We start from the raw sequence: 27,313 nt of genomic DNA on the forward strand, positions 1-27,313 counted from the left end.
CGACTGGGTCTTGGCCTCTCCTAGCGAATCAGCAACAGTGACTAGCGAGGCGCTCGAAAATAACCACAATTCCGTATACATATCGGTCATATGTATACCAGTCAAATGAACACATTACAGCAAGTACATACATATGGACTGTTAACCACAGTAAACGATGTACCAAGAAATACATAACCCTTTGTTCGAAATAAGCTAATGCGAAAGAAAAAGCAACGAAAAACAAGGAAAGAGCAACAGCAAAACAGGTGAAACAGGTGATAAGCGTAGCAATTAGGAAGGCTTCTCCTATTTAAGCTCTGCACACAGCTGAGAAAGAAAACGTGACACATTACTTAAATACATTTAGGCACAAACTAACATCGCTTCCACTCTAAGAGGCTGTGTGTTCAAATAACGAACATATAAAGCGCGCTCTGTGCTCTGAAATTGAAACCATATATTTATAATCTTCAGCAAGGTTAATAATATCAGGACAAATGTTGTGCAATGATATAATCTGGTGTTACATTTGCTGATTGCCCCATAATTAATCCACGACATTTCCTATTCTACAGAGGTCTGACGTAAAACATATCCGACACTTCTATTTAATCAATTATTAGCGAACTCATGTTTGTTCTTTTATTACCTCTTTCATACACAAGTACCAACTGATTTTGATATTTTTATGCCAACGTTGCATACATGTTGAGTCCAGCTCAAGTTTCTCTGGAAAGCAACCCCCGAGAAGGAATGACTGTCGACATGTTCAAGTTCTAAGTTCATGTAGTGTAGTTTAATTTCATAGAACGCAGGCTTACTTTTTTTATAAAAGGCCATACATTTTGTTTTGTTTCTTAGCGTTGAGGTCAAGTCTGTTAGCTAATAGCCACTTAGTGAGTTGCATGCAGCCAAATACTCGCAGTTTGTTCAAGTTGCTTAAGATCTGCCGCGGAAAATAAGTTATTGATGCCGTCGGCGTACAATATGGTTTTGCTGTTGAACGGTTTTTTTTTTCTACATCATTTACATATATTATAAACAACAAGGATCCCAGAATAGACTCCCGCTGAACTGCGTACTTAAAGACGTGATTTCTAGATTTATAACCGTGCAATGACGTGAATTGCAGGCGCGATGAAAGGTAACTGTGAGTGCGAGGGCAATCCCTGTTGATTCCATGGTGTTCCAGTTTGTGCAACAAGATATCGTTCTTTACGGAATCATGCCTTCAGGAAATCTAAAGAAATACCTAATGTGTAAAGATTTTTGGGATATTAGTAAGTATGCTTTATTTAATACACAAAAAAGCGCCTCTTCCACCAACTTTCCTTTCTCAAACCCTTACTGGCTGTTACTAACGGTGGGCCTTGACGCAATAATGAAAGCTATTTAAACGGGTATATATGACTTGCTCTTTTTGATAAAATTCCCCACCGTGGTTGCTTAGTGGCTATTGTGTTGGGCTGCTAAGCCACGAGGTCGCGGAAACAAATCCCGGCCACGGCGGCCGCATTTCTATGGGGGCGAAAAGCGAAAACAGCCATGTACTTAGATTTAGGTGCGCGTTAAAGAACCCCAGCTGGTCCAAAATTATTCCGGAATCGCCCATTACGGCGTGTCTCATAATCAGATCATGACTTTGGCACGCAAGGCCCCATAATTTAATATTTTTCTTTTAGACAAACGAGCACTGAAACTGGCCTATAATTAGTAAGATTGCTGTGAGTTTCTCCTTTTCGGATTACTTCGACCCGGGCAATCTTCATGTTCTATAGAAAAAGGCCTGACTGAAGTATGAGGTAACATATGCTCGCAAAAGGCGCACCCATGTCATTAGCAACAGCTTTTTCCGACCTGCTTTTCAAGGAGTTAATAACAGCATCAATAGAATAGTCAGATGAAGCATATTAGGCTATGTCTTTAACTTTAACACTCGTATTCTGACTGTAGAGGTGTGGTAGGCGGGGCTGCGCGGGCAGTTGCAAAATGATTATTACACATGTCCGTCAGCGGAACTCCTGAGTAGCACACCCTGTACAAAAAAAAAAAAAAAAGCTGGACACTTCAGTCGGGTTACTGTTCGTTAATTCGCCAAACATCTTCCAGACCTCACTGGTGTTGTGTACAGAAGTTTCAAACTTTCAGGCGAAAAAGTCACGTCCGTTTTTTTTTTTTTTTTGCGTTTACTCTATATCTTGTAGTTTTACAATCTTTTAACGTTCCATTAGTGTCCATGCAATCGAGCGTGCGCAGAAGTGAAGGAAATACGCATATTCGATCTTTGGCTTCGATATTGTCCGAAATGAGCAGTTCAGTAAAATCTGCTTGGGTGCACCTCAGGTATAACAGCACGTTTACTATCGTAACTGCTAAAACAGACCAATGCCATAGGATAGCGGCGCAAATTGCGCGACATGCTTAAAGGGAGACTGAAGACGAACTTCACTAGAGCAGAGATTCGGGCCATGGTTTGATTGTCCACGGCCATCGAATATTAGCGCGCAAAATGAGGGACGAACGTTGAAGAGGCCCACACGGCGCGTTGACTTCCAAGTGGTCTTTATTTCTCAGAGGGCGCACATCTGTATCCGACGCAGCAGAAAGAAAAAAAAAAAAAAAACAGAGGAAACAGTTTACACCCGTGCGCAGAAACGCCTTTTTTTTTTTCTTGTCAAGAATAAATATGGCAGCGACGCTCACACGTTACTCGCCAGGTCTGTCAATCAAAAGTGCTTCGATAATTTCTCTAATTGTAATTCGGTCTTTTGCCTCTCTCTCTCTCTCTCTCTCTCTCTCTCTCTCTCTCTCTCTCTCTCTCTCTCTCTCTCTCTCTCTCTCTCTCTCTCTCTCTCTCTCTCTCTCTCTCTCTCTCTCTCTCTCTCTCTCTCTCTTTTTTTTTTTTTTTTTTTTTTTTTTTTGAGCAAGCACGGCACTTGTCAAACACCGGAGTAGCACTGTCACCGCGCCCAATGGCGAGCCAGCTTGCGCCTTGCTCGCATCCTTCTCTACATTGCACGTGTGCTCAAGATAATCTGAAATTCAAACATCGCCCGGTTTGATTAGCATGTACATTTATATATATATATATATATATATATATATATATATATATATATATATATATATATATATATATATATATATAGGGCGCGGTGCGGTGTTTTTCTCCGGTGTTTGAGAAATGCTGCTTTTGTTTGAAAAAAAAAAGAAAGCAACAGAATCAACGTCAGTTACAGAAATTATCGAAGCAGATTTGATTGACAGACTTGGCGAGCAGCGAGTGAGCACCCCTTCCATATTCCAAGGTGTTTCAGCGGTGTTCGTAAACAGTGTTTCGGTTTCTTTTCTGTGTCATCTGTAAACGTACGCCGTTTGGCAAATAAAGACCACTTGCAAAAAGAATGTTCGTTTCTCGTTTTGCGCGCAAAAAGAAAACAAAAACAGGAAAACAAACTGCCGTCTGTCTGGCGCCGTTTAACTCACCGACGATAACCATGATTGCAGTGATGGCGTATACAACGCCACCACTCCCCCCGGTTGGGTGGGGGGAGATATGAATTGCGATAAGGGTACGCGGGCCCCTCAGGCGCATTTTTCTCGTAAACTAAGTCTTTTCTTGGCACGAAACACGCGTTGCGAGGTTTCCGGAACGATGCTTGAAACAGTCCACGTCGACTTCGTATTTGCCTTTAGTGTCCCTTTAAGAGTACGCTTTAGCTCAGAACCAGCTCCGATTGCGCATAATCGAATACGCGTAAACCGCAGGCGATGCGCTCAGACAACCGCTGGACAGATCTCTATGAAATGTGTTGCATTTAAGTACACATGTCAATTCTAGGAAACGAAATCTTTATATAAGCCTTCATGCGTAATTTTTTACAAGATTTCGCAAGTTCATAGAAAGAAATACATGGGGCCACAAAGTTTAGGAATCCCTAACTTTATGCCTAGTGCTGCCGAGTGCTTCTGATTGCAGCATCTAAAGCGGACAAATTTGACCGCATGCGGATTTACAGCTTGCGTGAAACTGCTACAAATGCTTACGATGGTTTAGCGCAAGTCCTACTCACAAATTAGCGGTGTATAGTAGGAGTTAGGCGAATGTACGAAGTTTCTGTTACGAATCGAAACACTACACGTGTTTGAATGTAACCAAATATTTTTGCAACAACCGCATGCTAGGGTGGGGATTACTGCTCTTCGTCTGCAAACGAAGTATCCCAAATCATCACAAGGAAGATAGCGACAAGAGTCTTCCAAGCAATACAGGAGCAAAATGGTTAAGGGGAGCTTTGTTTTCGGTTTCGCGGCAGAAGCCTACATGACGACTTGTGATCTTTGCTTACAGTCGGCCGTTTTAGTGTTTCTGGCAGTCTGTTCATGTAGCTGTTTTATCTTTTACGCTAGAACCGGTGATGTTTTCTTTGCAACGGGCCCTTTTGCATGTGTCTACGTTACGTAAGTCCCTAAAGGGACACTAAAGTGAAAAATTATTTCTTCTGCATCAGTAAACTACCGTTCTACAACATAAGACGTTTGGTAAGCCAGAAAAAGCGCAAGAACGAAATACGGGGGTGCGACGCCTACTTAAGTTCCCGCACCTTGGGGGCTGCGACGCCTTGGATTTTGATGGCATCTTCTAGGGCCTATACTAAATATATATAGCGGTACAGATTGACTACATTGTGTTCTAAAGGAAGCAAATATTAAACATGGCAAGTTTCGGGAACCTTTATTCAGCCAACGCGGCCCAAATGCGAAAACGTACTTTGGAATCCCTGACGTCACGCTGACGTTCCGGCGCTGGGGTTTCGGCGCGAAATTCAAATACTCATACTTGGACCTTCACTTTCTCATCTTATAATCAAACTAGTTTTTTGATATGACTGCCTGCAGGGTTCTCAAACAATGCTTTATTAGTCTAAACTGATTTATTGTTTCGCTTTAGTGTCCCTTTAAGCAAATTTTTCTCTTTTTTCACAGATTCTCAGCTTTTTCAGGCAATTATATTATCTAGCATTTTTTGTAAAGCTAGTTTTACAGCAGTCATTCATTCTTGCAAAGCTTAATTGTTTGCCACTAGCCTGTGAATTTGTTGACAGGCTAAGCGCACAACTGTTTTAATGAAAATTAGTGACTGTTTAATACTTTTTGTTGCTGAAAATTAGCTGCCGTTTTTTACTATTCCGTACAAGCATGGTAGCCATATATACCGACATAATTATTCCTTCTGTAATTTAATACATCGGCGTCATAAATTCGTCATACATCAATTTGTCCGCTGTCGATGCCCTTGCTGGTGCAGTTACGAGAATCAAGACAGCCTTAATTTATTACCGAGTCACAAAGTTAAAAACTCGGGTCTTCTTTCTTTCTGTGAAATTTTCAACAATTTTTATAAAATAACTGTGTCCTAACTTTAAACTTTACTTGAAACAGTCGCTGGATTTTACTCTTCGCTTTCAAATGCAACAAATCAATAAAGACTTCTCCTACGAATTTAAATAGGAGCTTCCGAGCTTACAACCAACGGCAAATGTTTTCGGGCCACTTAAGTGCCCAGGTAATATATATACATATCCTCCGGGAGTGTGGCTCGCTCGACCCTGGCATTTCCTGCAATCGGTTTTCAGGAATGATTAAATCCCAAGATAACAACCCTCAAGTCCTGGCTGCCCAGTACGCCCGTGATAGGGCTAGGAGCCCTGACCTTCCGGTCCCAACATGAGACTAGCCAGCCAAGTGGCAACACCTTGTACAGGACCAGAATAAACCTTTTCCTCCTCCTCCTCGCGAAGAATTTCGTTGCGACATCGCTACCGCACCTCGAATTTCGGCGGAACAACGTGGGTGTCTTGCGCCGAAGTATGCGCTGCTCCGTTTCGATTTCAAAGTACCTTGATCGCCCCCTCATTTCTGTTTCTTTTTTTTTCGTATACCGTACTCCGAAAGCTTTTCGGGGTCGGGGGCAGTCGAAAGACGAGAAGTACGTAGTACCTACCTGAAATGCAAAGAAAGCGCTGCAAAACTCGTGATCAGGACCCCAAGGGAAGCAAGCGCCGATTCGCTATAACCGAGCTCAATACTGCTATACTTTTCGTTATATCCGACGCATGTCCCTGCTAAAGCCCATCCAAGTAGAGGAACATTGTCGTACTGCGCCGGCTCTACCGACGCCGGTATCTGGCTGCGCGTTCCGACGGTCTAGTAGGGCTTCATTGCTGGCTTTCTTTATGCCGGCGTCACACGCCCCCTTTTGACCGCGATCGAATTTCTCGACCGCGATTGGCTCCCTTCCGCGAAGGGTTACTTTGTTACAATTAATTACAGTGCAGGGTCCCTAAAAAAAGTGAACCTGTACCGCGACTCTAGCACAACGTAGAGAGGGCGGGAGAGAATAAAAAACAGGGTGCTTTTAACGATTCGCGTGGTGAACTGTGTCATTGCGTCCAAAGAGGTTATAAAAAGAAACTCCGGAGTGGCAGCCCTCGCAGATTCCTATCAGCAGAAGTGAAGCCAGCGCTTGCCCCTACTTCACCCTTGAATGCGTGCTGAACGGCAAGGAGAGCAGTTCTACTGCTCTTTATCTGTTAATATAAATTTTAGTTAATGTTGTCACGAGCTAAAATATTACCATAGGCTGAGTAGTGACACCCTGATCTTCCATACAAGTTGCCAAGACCTTCAAGCTTCACCCTAAAACCAGCGACACAGACAGACACATCGAGAAGCAGCTGCACCGCAAAAGTGGGCAAAAGTTATGGAACTGAGGAGAAATCACTTCCTGTTCTCCTACAAATACCAGCGTTAATCGATTGCCCTGGCAGGATGGAGGTGACCGGCTTCACCTTTAGGACATGATCTCCACTCCAGAAGTTATTTTTTTTTTTAAAACCTCCTTGGTTGCGTCTTGTTATTTGCAAAGCAGTGAATTAAGTTGTAGCGCCGTACATAGTTGCATAGGCGTCGTTCAGGGAGTTCAGTAGCAACGTGAGGACGGATGATGATGATGATGATGATGATGATGATGATGATGGCCTCATGTTATGGCTCATACCCACACTGGGGGATTGGCCAAGAATTGCGTGCTGAAACGTTTACCTATTCTTTTGAAGTGCCACTTATTCGATGAGGACTGCCGTAGGTTCTTCGTTGTCAATACTTGTCCCACGTGTGGGCAGTGACAAGCCACACTCGAACACAGGAGGCACCCCAAAGCACGAAAGAGAGAGGCAGGAGCTTAAAATGGATAAAAGATACTTTATTACTTTTTTTTTATTTCTTGCACGAAAAAGGGAGGGAAGCGTGGTTACAAAACTTCGGCACATTCGCACCACAGGGCTACCTGCTCTGTTTTCTTCCTCGTAAAAAATACTTGTGATGCTTTTAAAAACTCGCTGGCTGCGCAACTCGAGCCTCGTATTGGTGGACCCACATTGCTATGAATGGGACGCGCGCGTCGCACGATGAGAAATACGATGAGACAAAAAGAAAAAAAAATGCAGTTTGTTCGTGTGGAGTTTTTATCCACTCGCCAAGGTTTCTTTCGGCTTTACGATAACGTGTCGTGCGAACAAAAAAAAACAATAATAACGATTAAAAAAACATGCACAGTACGGACTGAAGCTTACGATGAAAACGCAGTTGACATGCAAGAGAAGCGACGTCGCATGCCGTCAATTCGCCGCCTTGATTGTGGTGTGACAATGAGTTCAGTGAGAAAAGCTGCATATAAAAACTCTGTTTCATAAAAAAAAAAATGCAAACCACGACGCCGTCGCGCGTTACGAGTAAAGATACAGTAACTTTCACACACACACGCGCGCGCACGCACACACAGATATAGGCTAAGTGAAAAATACTGTCTCGGCGTGAGATTGCACACGCACGCATACACACGTAATATATATATATATAACTTTTTTTAATTATTATTTCTCGTCTCGAGCACCACGGAATCGTCGCGAAGTTCCAGAGCCTGCAAGCGTCGAACGACCGGAGCTACACATCTGAAGTGCGCCGTACAACAACTTGTTGCTAAATTTAGGTCGCTTTGGCCCGTGTACCCCTCGCAAAACCGAGTTTCTGAAAAGTCTGCGTTGCGAAAAACGCTGAGCAAGTCGTCATCGTGGAGTGGGGCATGCGAAGGCTCACGAGGTCTTCTTAGGCTTAGCGCCCTCGGTAGGCCTAAACACTTAGAACTCCGGAGCTACACATCTGAAGTGCGCTGTACAACAACTTGTTGCTAAATTTAGGTCGCTTTGGCCCGTGTACCCCTCACAAAACCGTGTTTCTGAAAAGTCTGCGTTGCGAAAAAACGCTGAGCAAGTCGTCATCGTGGAGTGGGGCATGCGAAGGCTCACGAGGCCTTCTTAGGCTTAGCGCCCTCGGTAGGCCTAAACACTTAGAACTGCGTTAAAATGTTCATTACTTTTTTTTTGTCTTGTTTCTTCTAGGCTATTCCTTGCGACAAGTTTGTACTATCCGTCAGTGTTGTTTAATGTTATCTGGCTGCTTCGAGCTTTTAACTCTACACGATCAGCCTCCGGCATTCGCGGACGACGGTTCTGAAAATGCACGACCATATCCGTGGTGTTTTGGTTGATGCGCAATGTTATATAAGGCACAAAAGAAGGGTCTTTTCTTGATGGTTTTTGATGGCAGCTTTGTGTTCCTGTGAGCAAGTATACAATGATATACAAAGTGCTGTTGCAGGGCCGCTACGTATAGTAGTACACTCGTCCACACGCGCACAGTGTTGCTAAAAATAAATTGTTAACGGCGGTCCGATACGAACCACGCTGCACTATACGGGGCTACCTTTTCACCCTTAAAATGACGCTTGACCGAACGAAAACTCTGTTAAAGCTCCTCTACCATTACTCTCGGAGCTGTGGCGACAATTTAGCGTCGACCGACGCGCTCCGACTTCCACAACACGCGTACGTTAAAGCACAGCAAGAATCCGTGAAAAGGCCTTTAAGTTCTTTTAAGGCCGTCTGTGCAACACACTTTGGCCAAGCAGCGTACAAGACTTGACAAGCCCTTCTTGTCCCGTGTTTTGTGCTGCAACGCCACGTCACAAAGAACAACCGCGCGTAGTTTTTTATTGAGCAAGATCCAACAAGCCCACTCATCAACACGGGTGGCCTTTCACTGCAAAACTGAGGATCTGCCTAATGCCTTAGCTCGAATGCTCGTTCGTACGCATTGTTCTTTTGTTTTTGTTTTTCTGTTTCTCACGATATTGTTTTCGCCATCATCAAGGAGGTGGGCAGGTGGGGAGGGGGATGCGGAGGTCGGACTGCCAAAGGAGAGGGAAAGAAAAACGAGACTGGCGTGGGGTAAGGGGTTGTTGGGCTAAGTGCGCGACGGGTCAGAGGTCATCGAAGCTCGGTGGGTGGGCCTCGCCCCGTTGCCAGAGAGTCGACGAGGGGGGGTGTGGGTCCACCGCCATGGGGGCTCTTCCCCCCGGCTGTTCTTCCGCTGGCCTCCGCAAATTTGTTCCGGCACCGCCTCGTCCGCTGCCGCTGGCTCAACCGCGGAGACGGGAGCCACGGAGCGCCCGCAGCGCCACCTCACGGGTCGTGGGCGAAGTCGTTCTTGGGGTAGACCTGCGTTCGGGTGACGCGCACGTCTCCGGCCACCTTGCCGATCGACTGGAACACCGGGTCCAGCAGGGTTCGCACGAGGCCGCCCCACACCTGCGCACATCGACGGACAAAAACGAGGTCATCAGGTTATAAAGGAACATGTGCCGGTGTTCTCCTGCCATTCCTTCGACGGTCAACGAGATCCTCTGCGGTACTAGGCCTCAGCTGATTACGACGACGGATCTTTGTCGGAAGAAAAGATAATGGCACGTTGGCCGAAGTATTGCTCTTGTATGCATGCACGAGGCCAATAATGCGCTGCTGCGCTTCTTGAACATGACTGGACTACGCGACCATCTGTTACTACTTAAAAGTGAGCATTGCTCTGCGGGCATGAACATTGATTCTCTCTATTGACTACTATTTTCGTTTCCCTTTCCCTAAGTGACGGGTAGCCAATCGGGCACGACCTTTAACCTTCTCCCCGTCTATTCCATATCTCTCAGCGACGACGTCAAGCTTCCCGACGAAAAACCATATGGTCCCAACCAATGAACGTGCGTCATCTCCGACAAGACGGACTTGCGGAAGCACGCTTCTCACGCGTCGCGTCCACACAGACTCAGGGACCGAGCGTCGTAAGGTTCATAAAGTCTGAAACTGCAGGCCACCCTTAGAACTTATAGCAGCCGGTTTCAAGTTGTCTGGAGAGAGAGGCGACATAGGAGGTCGTGTACCCGAGGACACCTGCACAGCAGTTGTTCGAATTGTTTCCCAAGCAACCGCAGGAGTCGCACGTCGTGCGGAGAAACACGCGAGGAGGAGCGCGCGTACCCTGTGCACGATGTGCAGCAGCACGTCGAACACGCGCAGCGAGGGCGACACCAGCCACACTTGCAGCAGCGAGAGCAGCGAGAAGAGGAGGCCCCAGGTGAGGCCGCAGGGCAGCGCCAGCAGGGCGGCGAGCAGCCGGTAGCACCACAGGCGCGTGCTGGAGAACACCAGGTAGGTGAGCTTCCAGGCGCCGTCGAAGCCGTGGCTCGCGTCGGGCTCGGCCAGCACGTCCTCGAACACCAGCTGCGGGACACGCGCGAAACACAAAGGGCTCGGGTAAGGCGATGTCAGTGTATAGACTGGCGGTGCGCATTTTTTGGGGGAAATGGACACTGCGTGGGCGAATTGAGGTCTGTGTTGGTGCACAAAGAAACGACAGCAATGCAGAGAGGAGAAAGAGCTAGCCGGCAAATGCCACAAGGAGGGGGCGGGGGGCACAATGCCTGCCGGCTCTAGAAGTAGAGAAAGGAAAAAAAAATGTAGTGACTGGAGAACGGCAGCGAAATAAAGGGTGAATGATGGAATGAATATGAGTGAAGGAGAGATAGAATAAAAGAAAAATGGTGGGCATAAACAAAGAAGTAGTCAATGGGTAAACGCACATACTCGAAAGCAACACAAGAACAAAAGATGTAGCAAACACTCGTCAGACGACACTTAACGTCGGGCAGGCTGTGCATAAAATTAAACGATATTAGCGATCAGAACGTTTAGACTTTAATTGGGAGTCTAAATGCATCGCCTTCGAAAGTTATGGAAGGACAAGCCACGGTGACCGAAAAACATGAAAGCGCGGGCAGGGCAAGTGCCCATTTTGTGGTAGCTTCAAGCGAAATGATCAGTCGACATATGTATGCATTTATTTTAATCCGTTTAAACAAAAGAGCGGCTATTTCAGAGCAGCGTACGCCACGAGCTGAAATTGTGAATAAGGGTCGGTACCAGCGTTACATCCGTGAACATCTTGAAGGCGCAGCGCAAGATGACGAAAACAGAAGGCAGGAACAAACGCTGTCCTGTGTGTCCTGCGCTGTCCTGTGTGTTCCTGCCTTCTGTCTTCCGTCTTATTGCGCTGCCCCTTCCAAGATATTCAACTAGCACCAACTCGCCCAAATGTCGATCCTTCTACACATCCGAGAACGTTTGCTCAATGCTTCTGCGTATGGAGAGCACGCCCAACTAACAAGGACGCGCGCAATTTCAGTCGATACGGAGATGTAGCGGGATGGGTGTACTATAACAGCCAGGTGCGATGAAGCGTGGTTGAATGGGGAACACATTGATGGTACCCTCCGAATCATTACCGTTTGAAACATTTAGACGTGTCACGCCTTATACAGGACATTGCATAATGGAGGGAATCATGCCCTTTGTGAACGTTTGGCGGCATATTCAACCGCGATCTCCCCAGTCACTGCCTTCAATTTATGTTTATTTATTTTTGCGCGAAGTGGACGCGAAACCGAGCCATGCTAGAACCGAGAACCGAAACAAGCGGCGTCATAAGGTACGGTGGACACAATAAATGCTCGCCTGAGAGACACTATAGGCAGATTGAACGCTTGTCGCCGCATCTGTCCACAAGACTTCTTGGTGCGCTTCAGTTTCACAGTAACTTTTGGCTAGCAATCAGTTGCCGAAGGCACAATCGTGCTATAGAGCCAGAAGATCCCAAAGCGATATCAACTGATAGCGTGGAAAGGACGACCGACGAAGGCCACCGACGCCGCACAGAGGGAGCCAGTGGAGTTATATCGCTACGCCAGTGTGACTGTGCGACGACTGAATTGTTTTTTGTTTTTTTTCTTTGCCCAACAGGCCGCCAGCTACTTTGATCGGAGACGTATCGCACCGTCCAATAAGGTTCTTTATCGTAGCACAGTGAAAGGAACAGCTATCTCTACGAGAGACACCGAGCAAGATGACGAACGCACCCGATCTCTCTCTCTCTCTCTCTGTCTCTCTCCCCGTCGACGTGTGAAGCGCTCGTCATTGAGATGGGGGCCCGGCGTTGCCCCATCACATCGCGCGCGTCTCGGATGTAACACTTTTCCAAAGATTGCGACGGCGTACGCACCGGGCAGCATGTATACCTTACGTTGGCGTAACCGCGTGGGCCCGGTCATCAGCCTTCCTTGGCTCGCAACGCGGCGAAGAGACCCTCCCGTACAATCATCTCGGTCGCACGGGGCCCGTCATGACACCCTCGGGCGAGTTCTCCGGAGAATTATATAGCCCCGCAGCGCGAAGACCGCCTCTCTCTCTCTCGGGAAGGCGTCGAAAGGCGGTGGCGGACTACGACGACGACGCGGAAACGATCCCCCCCTTCCGAACAGAAAAGGGCCCGACCAACTAGACCCAGCCACCCGACCGACCGCCGTATAAACTGCAGCGGCGGCGCGAGCGATCCCAAATAAAGCGGATAGACACGCTCCTTTGCGCGCCGTCAGCGGCTCGCTCGAATCAGCCCGAGCAGTGGGAAGCGGCGGGCCTTTTCTTCGCACGCGAGCGTCACAAGTGATGGGCTATACAGTGGCGCAGAAGGGGAGTTGGGGGGGGGAGGGGGGGTTGAAGAGCGCGGACAAAGGCGAGCCTTTTCTTGCACGACTCTCGTGTATCGCTTAACAAGAACGAACGGAATCCAGGGCTCCCCCCTCTCCACCTCTACTCCCCACGGCTTACTTCTCTCGAGCTTCAAACCCCCACCACCACCACCACCACCACAAGCACGCTCAAAGGCACACGCCGCGCGCTGTGGCAGCGAGAGATGCGGCGGCAAGCCGAGTTTGGGGTCGAAGGAAGAGGCGGAGGCCCTCGGGAATGCGGCGTCGGGCCCCTAAAAAACTCGCGGGCGGAAGCTTATAGCCGAGGGCTTCTCTCTCAACGCGGCCCACACAGCAGCGGCGTCGCGGCCGTAGCGCGCTACGCGTCGTCTCCTTCCGCCGTGGCCGTGCGTATACGCCGTTACCGCCTCCCCCCCCCCCCCCCGTTTTCGGCGACCCGCGTGGTTGTGGAAGGAAGGGGGGAGGACGGTGCCTGCTGAACGTCAAGTGACGAAGACGACGATGACGGGAGAGAAGAGAGTCAGGCATGCGCGTGACGGGGAGGCCCTCCCGCCCGCGTAAGGGGTGTAGTGGCCGGCGTTGTTTGGTGCTTGGCCCCTCCGCGGAACTTGCGCGCGTGCGTACCCGTGGCTACGCGCCGCATTTTCTTCTCCCGTTTGGCACGGAAAGATCGCATCGAGAGAGCTCGAGCTGGAAACGAACGCGAGGATGCTTTCAACCGCTTTGCCGGAACGGTATACCGCCACGAGTCCACATCCGGAAGGTTTCGCGAGGACTTCAGCGGTGCTCTGTGTAGAGATGCGCGTAAGCCGTCGGAGGGAGAACAAACAGGAATAGACGAGAATGACAAATTACAGAATTATAAAACCGCCCAACGTAACACTCTTGTCGCAGCATAAAAGCGGCGATGACGATGTCATTCGCGATGTCACAGATTTCGCGACGCAAAAAAAAAAAAAAAAAGTGATTCAAGCGTTTTGCGTGTCGAAACTGCGATCTGAATATGAGGCACGTCGTAGTAGGGCGCTTCGGGATAATTTTGACCGCCCATGGTTCTTTAACGTCCATCCAATGTATGCTGTACGTCAAACACTGGAGTAGTGAAAGTGCATTCGAGAACGGTAGCTCTGCTGGCGAAGTTTTATGGAGCGGTCAACAACCACAACGCCAACAGAAGCATTCTCGCTTTTCACGACTCCTTTCTTTGAGAAAATAAAATGTAATACAGAAATTAAGCCGTGGTCAATTACGCGACTACCGACTATTTCGCCACCAGCTAAATGCAATACAGTCTATAATAACTGCAACGACAGCTCTTCAGTGCAGCCGTACGCGACCATTGCGTCTTCCGCTGTCACGGAACCCGTCCACGTTGGTCTGTTGCCGGTCTGCATAGCTCTTCATATGGTGTGTGTACTGAGTCACATTGACCGCCATGACAGGGAGCTTTACAGATTTTTGCGCACCCAAGACATGTACCCCTTTTTGCAACCCTTCGCAAACCCGGCTGTTCGCGTCCCTAAACTCTGGGCGCGCAAACTCCTTAATGTCGCACGAGATGGCCCGTCGTTTAAAGAAACGATGATTTGTCTCGATCTGGTGGTGTCCAACCCTCCTCCAGCAGCACCGTACAGAAGTTGTGAAAAGGACGATACGTCATCCGTGACGCGTGAACACGTGAACATATACGCCATCCGTGACGCGTGAACACGTGAACATTTGTCTTTAAGTGCGAATCGCTTCCTACGTAGTCTTTAGCCCAACAGGGACAACCGTTCGTATTGGAACCCTGATCGAGCATATTTTTGGCGTGCAAGAAAAAAAGCATTCCGCGGTTCATGCTCCCCGGCTCCTGCGGACAGCTAAAGAAGGAAGGAAGGAAAACCGATCGGAATGCCTCGGTGACGGGAAACAGCGTAGGAGCACGATTTGGCGCGGTCAGTACACCGCCGAGAAGTCAGCAGGCCGCGGCCCGCGGAGGCGCGGCAGACAGACCTTGGCCGCGAACGAATGCCAGACACACCGGCCGCACGTCAGCGCTCGCCGTCAGGCGTACACATACATACACGGGGGACCAAGGGCCCCGAGTAAGTAAATACACAGGGCCTTGCACTCTCTGTGGGCTCCCCGAGCGCATATATGTTATCTTTACGTGCCATTGTCCTTTCTGGCACCGCGAGCTTGCGGGAGATTGTGCGCGTCCCACGACGGAGTCCTTCTTAGCGACCCTGCAGCGGAGCGACCTTGTCCGTTTGTGTACGGCGCGTTACAGGCGTGTACAGTACCATCGGCGACTGGTCTGCTCTCTGCAAAAGCGTGATAACTGCCAGGATCGGGCGTTTCCGGCCGAGCACGCTGGAAGGCAATCGTGTAAACACGCCAGGCTATGGTGGATAGCGAACAGAGCGCTCTGGGGAGGCAATACGCCAGGCTCAGACTATGAAAAACAAGAGTGCTCTGGGGGGGCATCTGCCATCTTGTCATCTTGCCGTGGCTTCGGTGTATACGAGGGACCGTTTTATTTCGCATGTATGGGTGACGAGCCCCACTATTTCTATCCTATAACAGTTCGCAGTGGCTTTTCACTCTGTCTATTCCTCTATACAAGATACATAGTCATGTTGCAGCGGCCGTAGCTAGCTGGTGCGTCCAACTATAAGAAGCAGGCTCGGCTCTCTCTTCGGCTGAGAATTGTTTCACTAGAGCGTTCGAACCTCTCCGACTCCGTGTATCAGTTGGGTCATGTACACTTTGGCGGGGAAGGAAGTCGTAAAAAAACGGAACGTGGTACAATGCGCGCGGCGCTCGTTTTGCCGTTCCCCTTACGAGTCGCACATACCAGGCTTCGGCCCGTTCCAGAAACAGCTTGACGTGGAATTGCTCACACCGAAATGCCTATAGCGGACCGACTCGAGACGTTTGCAGCTGCATTGAACCTATTGGCCTCGAGCTCCACCACTGGAAAAGCTGGCGCCACCGTCGGCGTGACGTGGCATGAGGGATCACGTGGTCACAGCAGCCGCGTCGGCTGCTTCGGAAGCGCCGAAGGGAGCCGAAAACGAAAGTTTAAAGTCTCACCTGCGCCGCGGTTCTGATTAAGTGGTGCGGCTTTACCGCCTTGGATGTCTGCTTGACAACATCTGAAACTACTGTAATAGGTAGTGGCTGCCTTTGGAGGCGTGCAGAATGGTAGGTTAATGCTTGGTGCCGCAGTGCCGGACGTATGCAACAGAGCCCAGTGTCAGCCTTATTCACACGTAGCCGCACGGCAAGGAGCTGCGTGAAGCTTGGCTGGCGAAACTTTGAACCGGCAGACAGCCATCGGCTACAGCTCGCGTATGCACCAAGCACACACGCGAAGAAGATTTCTGCTACGGCGCCGGGACTGCGCGATGTTCGGTGAATAGAAGAAAACGCGCACTGAGACGCTCGCCCACGCCCGCTGCCCGGCTAATGTCAGGACGGTTTGGTCTATGAACTTGTTGATGCTAGATACTGGCAAGTTCTCTGGAACGGAAAGGGAGCTGTAAGACTCATATTAAAGAAAGGCATGACATATGGTCATGTTTGTGTTATGAATTAATGCACTGGATTAAAAAAAAAGCAGAGGGAAGACTGATAAACATACAGTGCGACGCAACTTGAGAAATAATATTGAAATGTCCAATAATTTAGAAAACAAAAAAAGGCTGAATCGTCGCGACGGCACATCACAGTCGCCGTAGGCGTCGAAGTCTCTATAACGAAATTATTTTTGAACAGTTCTGATAGCGTCCACGCAACAATAGTTGCTAGTGTACTGGGAAATGCTCATATGCTGCGGCCTAAAGCTCACGGCACGGTGCGAAAATGCGCTCACAGCGAAAGCAAAACATTGTGCGCGGACATGCATGCAGATTGGCAGTCGGTTGCCGTGAACCCGTGTGATGGCTGCACGCATTGAGGCCTCGTTCTGTTATGCGCCATTAGGTTATACAGACCACTCTCTATAAGAACACATATCACATAGTTTACTCTCAGCGATTGCCGACGTTTCACGCAAGAAGCCGGTTCGGGAGGCTTCATCGCGGCGACCGCGAGTAGTGGCGTTCGCTGTACGTATTCGGTAAAGAGATAGCGTCTGTAAACGATTCTGTGCTTTCAGTTTGCCCAAGATTATTATATCGACAGTCAAAAACTTCCCTCGTTTTGAGAGTACCTATACGTAAATGTCCAGGAGGGCTGCCGCGTGGTGTTTTTATTGAGCGCCGTGAGCAAAACCTATGAGGAGCGCGCCGCGTGATCCCTCATACTACGCAAGGGAGGCGCTTCCGACAGATGGCGACTCCACAACTCCTCGCCGACAATACGGGGAAACAAATTAATTAATCTGAACGGAGTCAGAAAAAAGAAAGCCAGGACACGCCGCACGTGGCTCTCGCGTGTTCTGTCTTGTAGACGAGTCCAAGCCTTTATTATCGATGTGTCCACCGATAAGACGGTAGCTACGCCGATGGGATGCTCTGAGGGAGTGAGGGAGGGGAGGAGGGGGCAGTAATAATTTTTACAACATAGGGCTCTTTAACGTGTACCCAAAGTACGATATGCAAGCGTTCTTTCTTTTGTTTTAAATCTCATGTTAGACCTTTCCCGACAGCGAACAACGTCGTATAACCATCGAGTAAAATACAGGCAGCACGCTCGTGCGACTCCTATACTGAAAGCTGATATGTCTACGCAGGAGAAAAAAAAAAGAAAAAAAGAAAGCAGGCGACCGCAGTATATGGAGCGAACACAGTGCGAGCCTCAGAATGCGTGGCTCGCACCTTTAAAGTACAATAAATAAAATATCGTAAAAGAGAGTGCATGTTTATACGTGGTCGGTTGGTGCTCCCGCGGTTGGGGTAAGCTCTTAAATTTTGGCTCGCCAGCGGAGCGGCGGTGGCGGCTGGCGTAAACAAATGCGCGCGCGGGCCCCCTGTCGAAAACTGCGTAGACTTTTGCGAGGGCGTTTAGAAAAGAAAGAAGAACGAACGAAGGACCGACGGATTTAAAAATATCTTTTTTTACCGCGTCAAGGGTGGCTCTGCAAAGGCAAACACCACGGCCGCCTGGTCCAGCGAGGATCCCGGCACGTAAGACGAACGATGTATGGGAACAACACGGAGAAGCCACTGAGTGGGTTTTCAACGCGGGATTCACTCGAGCGAAAAAATAACGGCATGACGCAGCAAGCTTTTTCGCAAAAGCACGCAGTACAAACGCATCATACTCTTTCTGCAACGGCGCTGGCATACATTTGTTTAGCTATTTTCTCCGCAGTGGTATAAATGTGGGCAAACGCTAAAAAATGAAATTCTGGGTTATCACGTGCCAAAACCACGACTGATTATGAGGTGAGGTAGTTGGAGACTCCAGGTTAGTTTTGACCATCAGGGCTTCTTCGTGAGCGTCTTAGAGAGCGCTTGCTATGTAGACATGAACAATAAAATTTCTCAACTCAGGAAGCGTAATGTACTTCGTAAAAGGCGAAGCACTTTCTTTTTTTTTTTTTTTAGAAATGTGTGGTCAATAAGCTTTTAACCGTCAACATAGGCAAATTCCAGCCCATATTTAACTACGCAAGTCCCAGATGAGTCTCTCCAATATGCAACGTCACTGTCATACAATTGATACTTGGAAAAACGGGAATGTTCCACTTACGGTATTCGAAGTTTGTTTCGGCGGAGCCTTTCCCCTTTTTTCTACGAGATCCCTTAGCGAATTCGCAGAAGTATTTATCGGAAATGAACTGCTGATATGCGCGATAACGTCATTAAGGAGGAACCTCACGCTAACCGTAGGGTGAAAAGAAATACGCTGCAAACCATACATGACCTCCGAGATGTAGTCGGAGGCAAAGTGCCCGCGCACCGACCGATATAGGAGACCATGGATCACGGAGGCCTCAGAACACCTATAGCCAAACGTGGCACAGGCATAGAGTTTCTCACTATAACACCTAGAGGGAAATCTGGCGCCACCGTCTATGGGGGTTTCTTAAGGGGGCACCGTGCCGTCATGGGAATGACGGTATATGTGTCTGCGAGGCTCGCGTTGGCTAGTGTTGTAAGAGGCTCCGTCTAAAACGTGGATATGGCTACACAAATAACGCGTTCTCAAAGTAAAATTTTCATGAAATGTTTCCATTCACGCATATTCCAGCTTTACTCACCTACAATGCATGACGACGGGAAGAAAAGCAAGAACAGATGAGAAACTGTTTCAAAGCGAGCGCGAACCTTGTCGTCTGTCCTCCAACTTTAGCGGCCCGCTGATACTTTTTACGTAACATATAATCATACGCGCAATAACAAGTTCTTATAGTTAAACAAAACATGTTTTTGCGTAATAATAAAACCAAAACAGCTTTTCATGTGCTGTTTTAGTAGAAAATGAATCATTGTGACAGACGGAACGGTGCTAGCCAAGCGCGTCTTCAAGGGGTCCTGTCTCTCCAAGAACGATGCCAATCCGAAGTCACAATATACCGGCATTCCCACGCATACCACAGCGCAGCAGCGCCAGATTTCCCTCTAGGTAATGTAGTGAGAAACTCTATGGGCACAGGTCTTTCTTTTAGTCACATGCGTGTCGCAGGACCTCGCGTCTGGCTCGCGTCGTCACGGGACGCGTTTTCCCGCAGCGTCACGTGGTCACGTGCGTGTTAGGTAAGGTTGCACCGTCGGTTCGGCAGACAATCGCGTTACTCGAACCCGCTTTTGTCCCTGCCGCGACGCGGTCACCTATTGTTGGCAGCCGAACCCTCTACCTTGGGTCCACCGGAAACGCGGCTCTGGTTGTACCTCTCAGCGTGTAGTTAATGCTCGCGCGTTTAACCACGTGGTGTGTACGACTCCGCAATGCATAAAGAGGACGACCGAGAAGAATGTAATTGTTCCATGTAGGAGCTCACGTGACCTGCGCGGACGTCACGTGATATACCATTCGAAACGGGTCTGGACTGCATCAGAGGCGTAAAGTGTGGCATCCCAGAGCATCGCACCCACCATTTCCAACACTACAGAGTTGCTTGGCTATGCTAGTGGCCTGCATGATTATTTGGTTGTTTGCAAATTGGTGGTGACGTTGAGCGCAGCACACACACAGTTAGGAAGGTTCATTTGAAAGAGAACTGACCAATGATAATCAATTTCAACTCAACGAAAAGTCACTGAATAGAAGAAAAAATCAGCAGAGATACAATATTTCCACGATGGCGTTTTGCAAGAGTTCTGTTCACAGTACACGCTTTCTTTCTTTCTTTGTGCGGGACAGTTTCAACATGTTTTCCTATCGTTAGCAATATCAGTTTTTCAGCAATTGACATGAACTTTGTTTGAATTACACGTGATTTCCACAAGACCAATACGGAAGAGATACGCAATTGCTCGGTTACTCGACTGCATACGGAACTTTTCCACTGGGGTATTGCAATCCAAAATGGAGTTACCAAACAGTACTAATCAAGTTGGTTTATAGCTTATCTAAAAATGAATATACGAACTATTCGCCGATGGCTACAAAAAAAAAAAAAAAGAGTTACTTTGTATTTATTTCTTTTCGCGTAGACTCCGCGACCTATGTTCACCAGCTCATGCGGAGCGTATGTGTGGCTGCTGAAGTTTGCCCGAGTTGGGCGCCTCCTAAGCGCAGTTCTGGAGCTGTTTATATGCTTCACTATACGTGCTCGGCGTTCTTTGCTCCGTGCCTTATCTCATTTGCGTGCAGACAAGAGAGGACAGGATTACCCGAGCGCGCCTCGCCAACCTATGCGCACGTACGTTAATGGCCGCCGAACGTATAGTTTCGTAATCGTGACTGATTACCCTTATTAGACGGACGCCGATGCCGTGGCGGCTCCTTCATGCCTGTTCTAGAGGGCTTCGGACTATATAACGCCCTAAAACCCAAACCCCGGATACATGCGTCACCGCGTGAAACACAGTGGTTGAAAACGCCATCACGAGGGCCCCGGCCTCGCGATGAGCAACGACCGGTTGCTTATACTTGCGTGGTAGCTGGCCTGCGTATACATCAAGCGTACGAATGAGGAAACGCTTCCATCGCCAAATTGAGGCATCGTGCCTGTAGTCTTACACCGCGGGCCGTCGGAACTGAACTGCCTCGCAACAAACAACGGCGAAAAGTAAAGAAAACAAAATAACGACGAACTTGATAGCAAGCTTCTCTCTCTCTCTCTCTCTTCACCAATACGCGGTCTGTCGAAGGTCTGTAGACGTTTTTCTCGGTGTCTATAGCCGGCACGTAGACTCAGCGACCTTGCAAACTTAAAACAAAAGAAGCTCTTTTTGTTCTCTCTTTCTCAAAGGAAAGCTCTTTTCGAATTCGGCCACGAGTGAGTGAAATGCACAGATGAAGCACAGATTGTTGCGACAACCGCGACGTCGATACATGGATGGCGCTTCACACTTCAAGGCAGCGCCTACCATCCCCGTAGCTATGAATGATGCCGTATATAGTTCACGTTTCCGGATCGATTATCAGCATGGGTTGTACAACACCGAACTTGCCAAGTTATGGCAACGCTTCGTGCCGGCAGTCTCCTTTACTTGTTCTTGGTATTGCTTGGCGCGGAAGAGTCGGCGAGAATAAAGAAGGCAAAAAATAAAGAAGGCGCGAGGAGGTGATTGGGTGGGGGGGGGGGGGGAGGCGAGGCGAAATAACTGCATAAGTTCGTTACCAACTTCGTAACGGAACTTTGCTCGGAAGTTGGTTACGAACTCCGCAATGAAATCCAGCACTTCTCGCCGAATTGCGTAAAGCAGGAGGAACAGAGGCCATTCATTTTCTTCCCGCCGAGTCTACATGATCTGTTTAACACCGCTTATTTTTCGCATTCCGTCCACGGTCACGAGCGTCGACGCATTTTTGCATAAACGCGTAATAGATGCTCGCTGCAACGCCTGCGACAGTGAGCGCCCCTCGTGCAAGCGGCGGGGAGGTTGGGAGGGGTAGGGGTGGGGGCAGGGAGGAGGACACACGGCGCGGTCCAGACGCGACGACCCGACCCACCCTTCCGGTCCTGCCCTTCCTCGTTCCACTTTGCCTGTTTCACGTCTGCGCGTTTGGCCCCGAAGAAGAAGAAGTAGGCAGACAAACCGGAAGAAGCGTGGCGTCTTTTTTTCTCGACGCAAAAGCGCGCACGCGACGACCTGCCCTTGCACCCCCGTGACGTCGCCTCGCGCAGAGACCGTTCCGTCTTTGCTTCTCCTGCTTCGTAGCCACAAGCCAAGACGAAGCCGATCACGAGAAATAGAAGCGACCAGCGCTCGCTACTGCTACCAATCCGGGCGTGCGTGCCTATAATTCAGCGCGGCAGTGACCGCGAGCGTCTCCCTCCCCCACCCCCTCTTTCTCTCTCTACTTCGGACAACTCGTTACTTCCAGACATGTTCTCCTTCTCCTTCATAGCGGGTGCTCGCGACGGGCCATCAGTGCATCTGCATGCGAAATTGAGGGAGGTGGAAGGGAAGTCAGAGAATCGGTGGGCTAACACGAGAGGAGAGAGGGAAAAGACCGGCTGTCTGTACGCGGGCTTGAGAAGCCTTAAAAGAAGCCAATGTCGGGCCTGCGGCCCGGGCCTGAGGAAACAAAAGACAGGCGCAATGAGAGGTGGACAGCAGAGCGGGGCCGGGCGCTTTCGAGGGATGGACATTTTCGCGTCGGGGATCGCAGCTCGCCCGGGCACGCATGGCTGACTGCTGCCTCCTCTTCCTCCGCTGAGCTTCGAGTGAGTGAAGCGGCGCCGCTTTTCGACGCTGCTCTGTGTCTCTGCGTGTTTGTGTACACGTGTGTATATATATGCTCCTCACTTGGCCCCATGGAAACAAAGTTGCGGCTACGCGTGAACCAAAAAAATAAAAGGAAAACGTAGAGGAAAGGGGGCAGGTAGGATGAGAAAACAAGAAACAAGCCAGAGAGGGAGACGTAGAATGGAGAGGAGGAAAGCGGAGGAGGAGGCGGAGGGTTGATTGGTCTCCCGGAGGCAATGGCAACAAAGCCTGACACAACGAGCAAGCAAACAGATGCATGCGAAAAGAAGGAGCGCGTCCGAGTCGGTGGTCACGCGAACTGAACCAGAAGAGGAGGGGGAGATTGTTGTTGAAGGGCGGAGAGTCCAGGGGGCGGTAAGAAGGGGGGGAGTGAGGATGATGGTCTGCGAACCGCGAAGTTCGATGACCGCTGCCAGGCTTAACACACCGCCCCCCACCACCCCCTGGTTCGCCCCCCTCCCTTTTCCTCTGACGCTACTGCGTCCCCGTCACACAACATGGCGACTGCGCGTCTCTTTGAGAGAAAGGGAAAGAAAGGCTGTTGAGCTGCTGAAAGTGGATGTGGAGGAGGGAAGGGCTAGTGCGATAGTCCGGACGAGAGGATGTCGTCATCGTCGTTTCAATATTTTCGTTATTCCTTTGTTCTTGTTTGCTTTTTTTTTTCCTTCACTTGATTTCTCTTTTGGCGAAGCGTCCGCTACCCGCAGCGGAAGCAGTTGACGATCGTCGTCCCCCACTTCTTCAGCGGAGGTTCGTGTGCTGACCACTGGTCTAGCGTCGCTGTACTCGGGAACAACTGCACAGGCAGCGGAAAGACTTCGGCAATCTTGACTCGGAACTTTCGACATTACCTAATGGCTACGAGAAGAGACGACATCGGTGTCAAGAAGCACTTACTAAGGGCACCGGCTCATTATTACTAACGCACGGCGTGCGTCATCACACAAGCACACGCAAATACACAGGCCGTGGGCATTAGATCGGTCAATAGAGCCACGTGGAAGCGCCACAGCTAGTGACGCAACCGACCCACCTGAGCCAACCTAATGAAAGTGCCCGTTCTTACGATATACGCCTCTTTCTCCGCCCATCTTCTATTCTTTTTGTTCCTCACGAAGAGGGGCGTTAGCATTCATATGTCTTTTGTACCGGATCTCTCCCACCGTTCGGTATTCAATCAAACCGAACACAGAGGAGGGAAACGCGGTTCAGGGCACCTGTCCTTTTGTCTTCGAGTCAATTGTAGCGCTGTGAAAAACCCGGACGGAAAAAGAAAGAAAAAAGTAAAAGAAAGGAAGAAGGTTCAACCCGGGGACCTCCTGCATATAAGTGGGGCGACGCTCGCTGTTTAAAAACCTTTTCACTGTCGCCACCTGTTGGAAGTGCGTGAAAGCTGCACGCACTACCGAATCAGGCAAATGATAAGTAGCGCGAGAAGGGACCACTTTCCCTCCCGCTTGAAGCTCGAGAATCGCATACAGCGACGCATTCGCCAATAAAATCAGTAAATTTAAGACACTTACTCGCATGCAGTTGTTACGTGCTCTGTCAGTAAAGGTATCGACAAATAAAAGTGGGAAGATATGCTGAATATTTCTGGCACGCGTGCGCGTGCGCAAATTGAGCAACGTTTCTGATCTCGTTAGTTCGAAACGCCCTGCAAAGTGGGTGCTCATCGTAACTTCAGCTACTGCAACGACCTTAAATACTCCGTCCCGCCATGTCGTGCAGTGAGGGCAGAGCTATGCGGGTCGCTTCAGCCGATCCGGGAACGAGAACCAGAAGAAGGACTCATTCCTATTTCCGCACACTAATCCCTTCGTGCGGTGACGCCAGTTGTACGGAAGCATCACGGGTAGATTACCAGCGCCCAGTTAATTAAACAGATTAAGCAGGAAAAGTGGAAGAGCCCTTCGGCTTTTGTTCCTCTGAGGCTGGGGAAGATCTATAGCTGCACGGATGTGCTGGTCCACACGTCACGAAATAGGCATATTCGTCGCAAAGTAGTCAGAGGCTTTCTTTCTTTCTTTCTTTCTTTCTTACGCGTTGCAATGGAGCGCACGAATTCTGTCGCATTCCCGAAACCGAGACGAACCGCGCGCAGCTACGCGCCATAAAGCGATTTCTCGCGCATTACGGGTCCGCGCACTCGGAAAAACCCCCGAAAGAAACAGAACGCAGCGGTGATGCATGCGCGGCCAGGGTCAGTGTACACACAACAAACACACCGCAGCACGGTAGCGGTCTGCGAGAGGCGCGCGGTGGTCGTTTTGTACGCACAGGACATTAGCTTATATGGCGGCGCCACTGGACGTTCTCCCGCACACGCACGCACGCTAGGAGGCGCACCTGCAGCATCAGGATCCGCGCCCGGAGAAAGGACGCGAGTCATGGCCTGCTCTTCTGGCGGGCGGCGTCTCGACTAATGGACCCCTTTTTTTCCTTCCTGCACCTGCGCACACGCGAGTTCTAAATTGCGTCCCGTGCACCCCTCCACTTCGGCGTCGGTGGGAGGGGACGGCCAGCGGCCCCCCCCCCCCTCTTTCAGCGGCGTCCGAGTCGCCCCCTTCCGTCGGATGCGAATGCGCTTGCACACGCACTGCCGCTGCAGAGCGCAGCGACCGACCGGCGGACCACAAACGGCTGGACGCTCCGGGTCCCGGCCGAGAGCTGTACCGTGATATTCCCCGTATGACACGTTCACACGTGCGCGGTATGCGTTTTCGTTGTGTGTGTGTGAGAGAGAGAGAGAACTTAAAATCAGGCACGTTTACCGACGTAGCAGTACTCGCCTACATGCTATTCTACAAGGAAGAGGGAAGAGAAAGGAAGAGGCTTTTTGTTGTAACTTTCACTTGAACGTAAAATGAGTGGTCGCAGCTACCATAAGCCGCAACAATATCAGGTAGGAAATAGCTTTTCTTTTAAGTTCTGGCTTACGGAGTTTGCTTCTCATGTATTCGAGCACTAATGATTTAGGCATTTTCCTGACTTCTTTATTTCCTTTTTCCCTTTTCACATTATAAGCAGATAAGTTGCTTCCGCGTTCCCACCTTTTTGGGATCCTGCCATTCCATTTCAGAACAAGTTTTCGAAATAGCCACCTAGAGAGAATACCGTAGAAAGAAAAACGGTGCAACGACGTCATAGCGTACTTGGACGGGGTAAACAGCGCGTTAGACGAGCACACGTGAAACGACGACAACACAGGCGCCGACTAACAACCTGCGTTGTCGCTCCTTAACACGTCCTCGTCTAAAGCGCTGTTTACCCCCTCCAAAAATACGAGACACCCCAACTGGCTCAACGTCAATCCCTCATGTCACAGCGCATGCGCAGATCCCGAACTCTGCTGGCCAGTGCATCCTTGCGCACGACCAATATCGCTGACTAACCCTACTGGTCTGTTATTTCCAAAAAAAAACTCCGCTCTTCCGTTCTAGTTCGCATGTTATACGCGGCCATTTACGGTAACTCGACTACACTGCCAGCTCTCACTCCCCCCGCTGCGAGGGTGGGCTTTCCTGCGACGCGCCGCCATTGTGCGCGTAATTCGCGCCGAGGTCGTTGACGCCGCGCACCGACAGACACCGTGTGTCGCCCACAGCAGTGCCGGCTGGCCACGCGTTTGCGTCCCGTCTCTGGCTCTGCTGTGCGCGCGCGACTGCTGCACTACGCGTGTTCTGGCGGTGCTTGCGTCTGTCTCCCGCACTTGCGCGCAGTGCTCACGTATGTATAATGGCGCCTGCAGCGACTGTGAGAGACGCTGCCGGGTGCGCACGCTTCGTAGCGCAAACGTGTAGTTAGGTGCGTCACGCAGCTGCACCCGTGCGCAGTGTGTCGTAACGGAGGAATCGGACACCGGGAAACTGCGGCGCGTCGAATGTTGAGCCCCCGAACTTCTGCCGTTTCCCGCGAAGTGTGTACATGTACACGGCGCCTAACCCTCAAAGGGGCAACGAGAGTTGAAGAAAAAACGTACCGGCCGGTGTTGTGTGAGAATTTTTTGTCTCCCGTCCGTTTCTATTCCCTTCTCGTTATTCACCAAAAGAGTTTGCCAAGAAACAGTCGTCTGGTTCCGACTATCTCCTATCAAAATTCACGACTTCACGGAGATACAGCACGAAAACTCGAAGGCGTCGTCGTACGACCTATTCAGCCCCTCTACCCCCCCCCCCCCTTCTTTTATTTTCTTTCTTTCTTTAACGCTTTTGTGTCTTTTATAACTTATCAAGTTTTCCGGCGCGGTAAAAAACAAATTTTTCGATCCAGCTTAGCTTAATATTAAAATTAAGTTGTCGGCTTTAACGTTCTGAAGCTGCACTATGAGTTAAGGACGTCGCATGCAGTGGAGCGCCTTCCAATTAATTCTGGGTGTTAATTCTGGGTGTTAGCTACGCCTCACAGTTCGTTTTGCTAGGCAGCTTCTAGAGGGCCCGTTTCACTTCATTCCTGCACGCCTTTTGCACGGCTCATCGTGCAATCTTACTTTCTTTCTTTTTTTTTTAAACCCAACACACGT

General features: G+C 49.6%; 1 protein-coding gene across 1 annotated transcript in view; it reads right to left on the reverse strand.

Annotated features, from left to right (window-relative positions):
- Positions 1-7,225: 7,225 nt before the first annotated feature.
- LOC142557158 (uncharacterized) overlaps positions 7,226-27,313 on the reverse strand; it is a 108,911-nt gene continuing 88,823 nt past the window's right edge. Inside the window, exons 3-4 of the mRNA XM_075668816.1 lie at positions 10,413-10,655; positions 7,226-9,689 (exon numbers count right to left, since the gene is read on the reverse strand). Of these exons, the coding sequence (XP_075524931.1) occupies positions 9,564-9,689; positions 10,413-10,655 (369 nt within the window). The 3' untranslated portion in view covers positions 7,226-9,563. The remainder of the gene's footprint in view (positions 9,690-10,412; positions 10,656-27,313) is intronic.

This window comes from Dermacentor variabilis, chromosome 9 (assembly GCF_050947875.1).
Source record: "Dermacentor variabilis isolate Ectoservices chromosome 9, ASM5094787v1, whole genome shotgun sequence".
NCBI classification, from domain to species: domain Eukaryota; kingdom Metazoa; phylum Arthropoda; class Arachnida; order Ixodida; family Ixodidae; genus Dermacentor; species Dermacentor variabilis.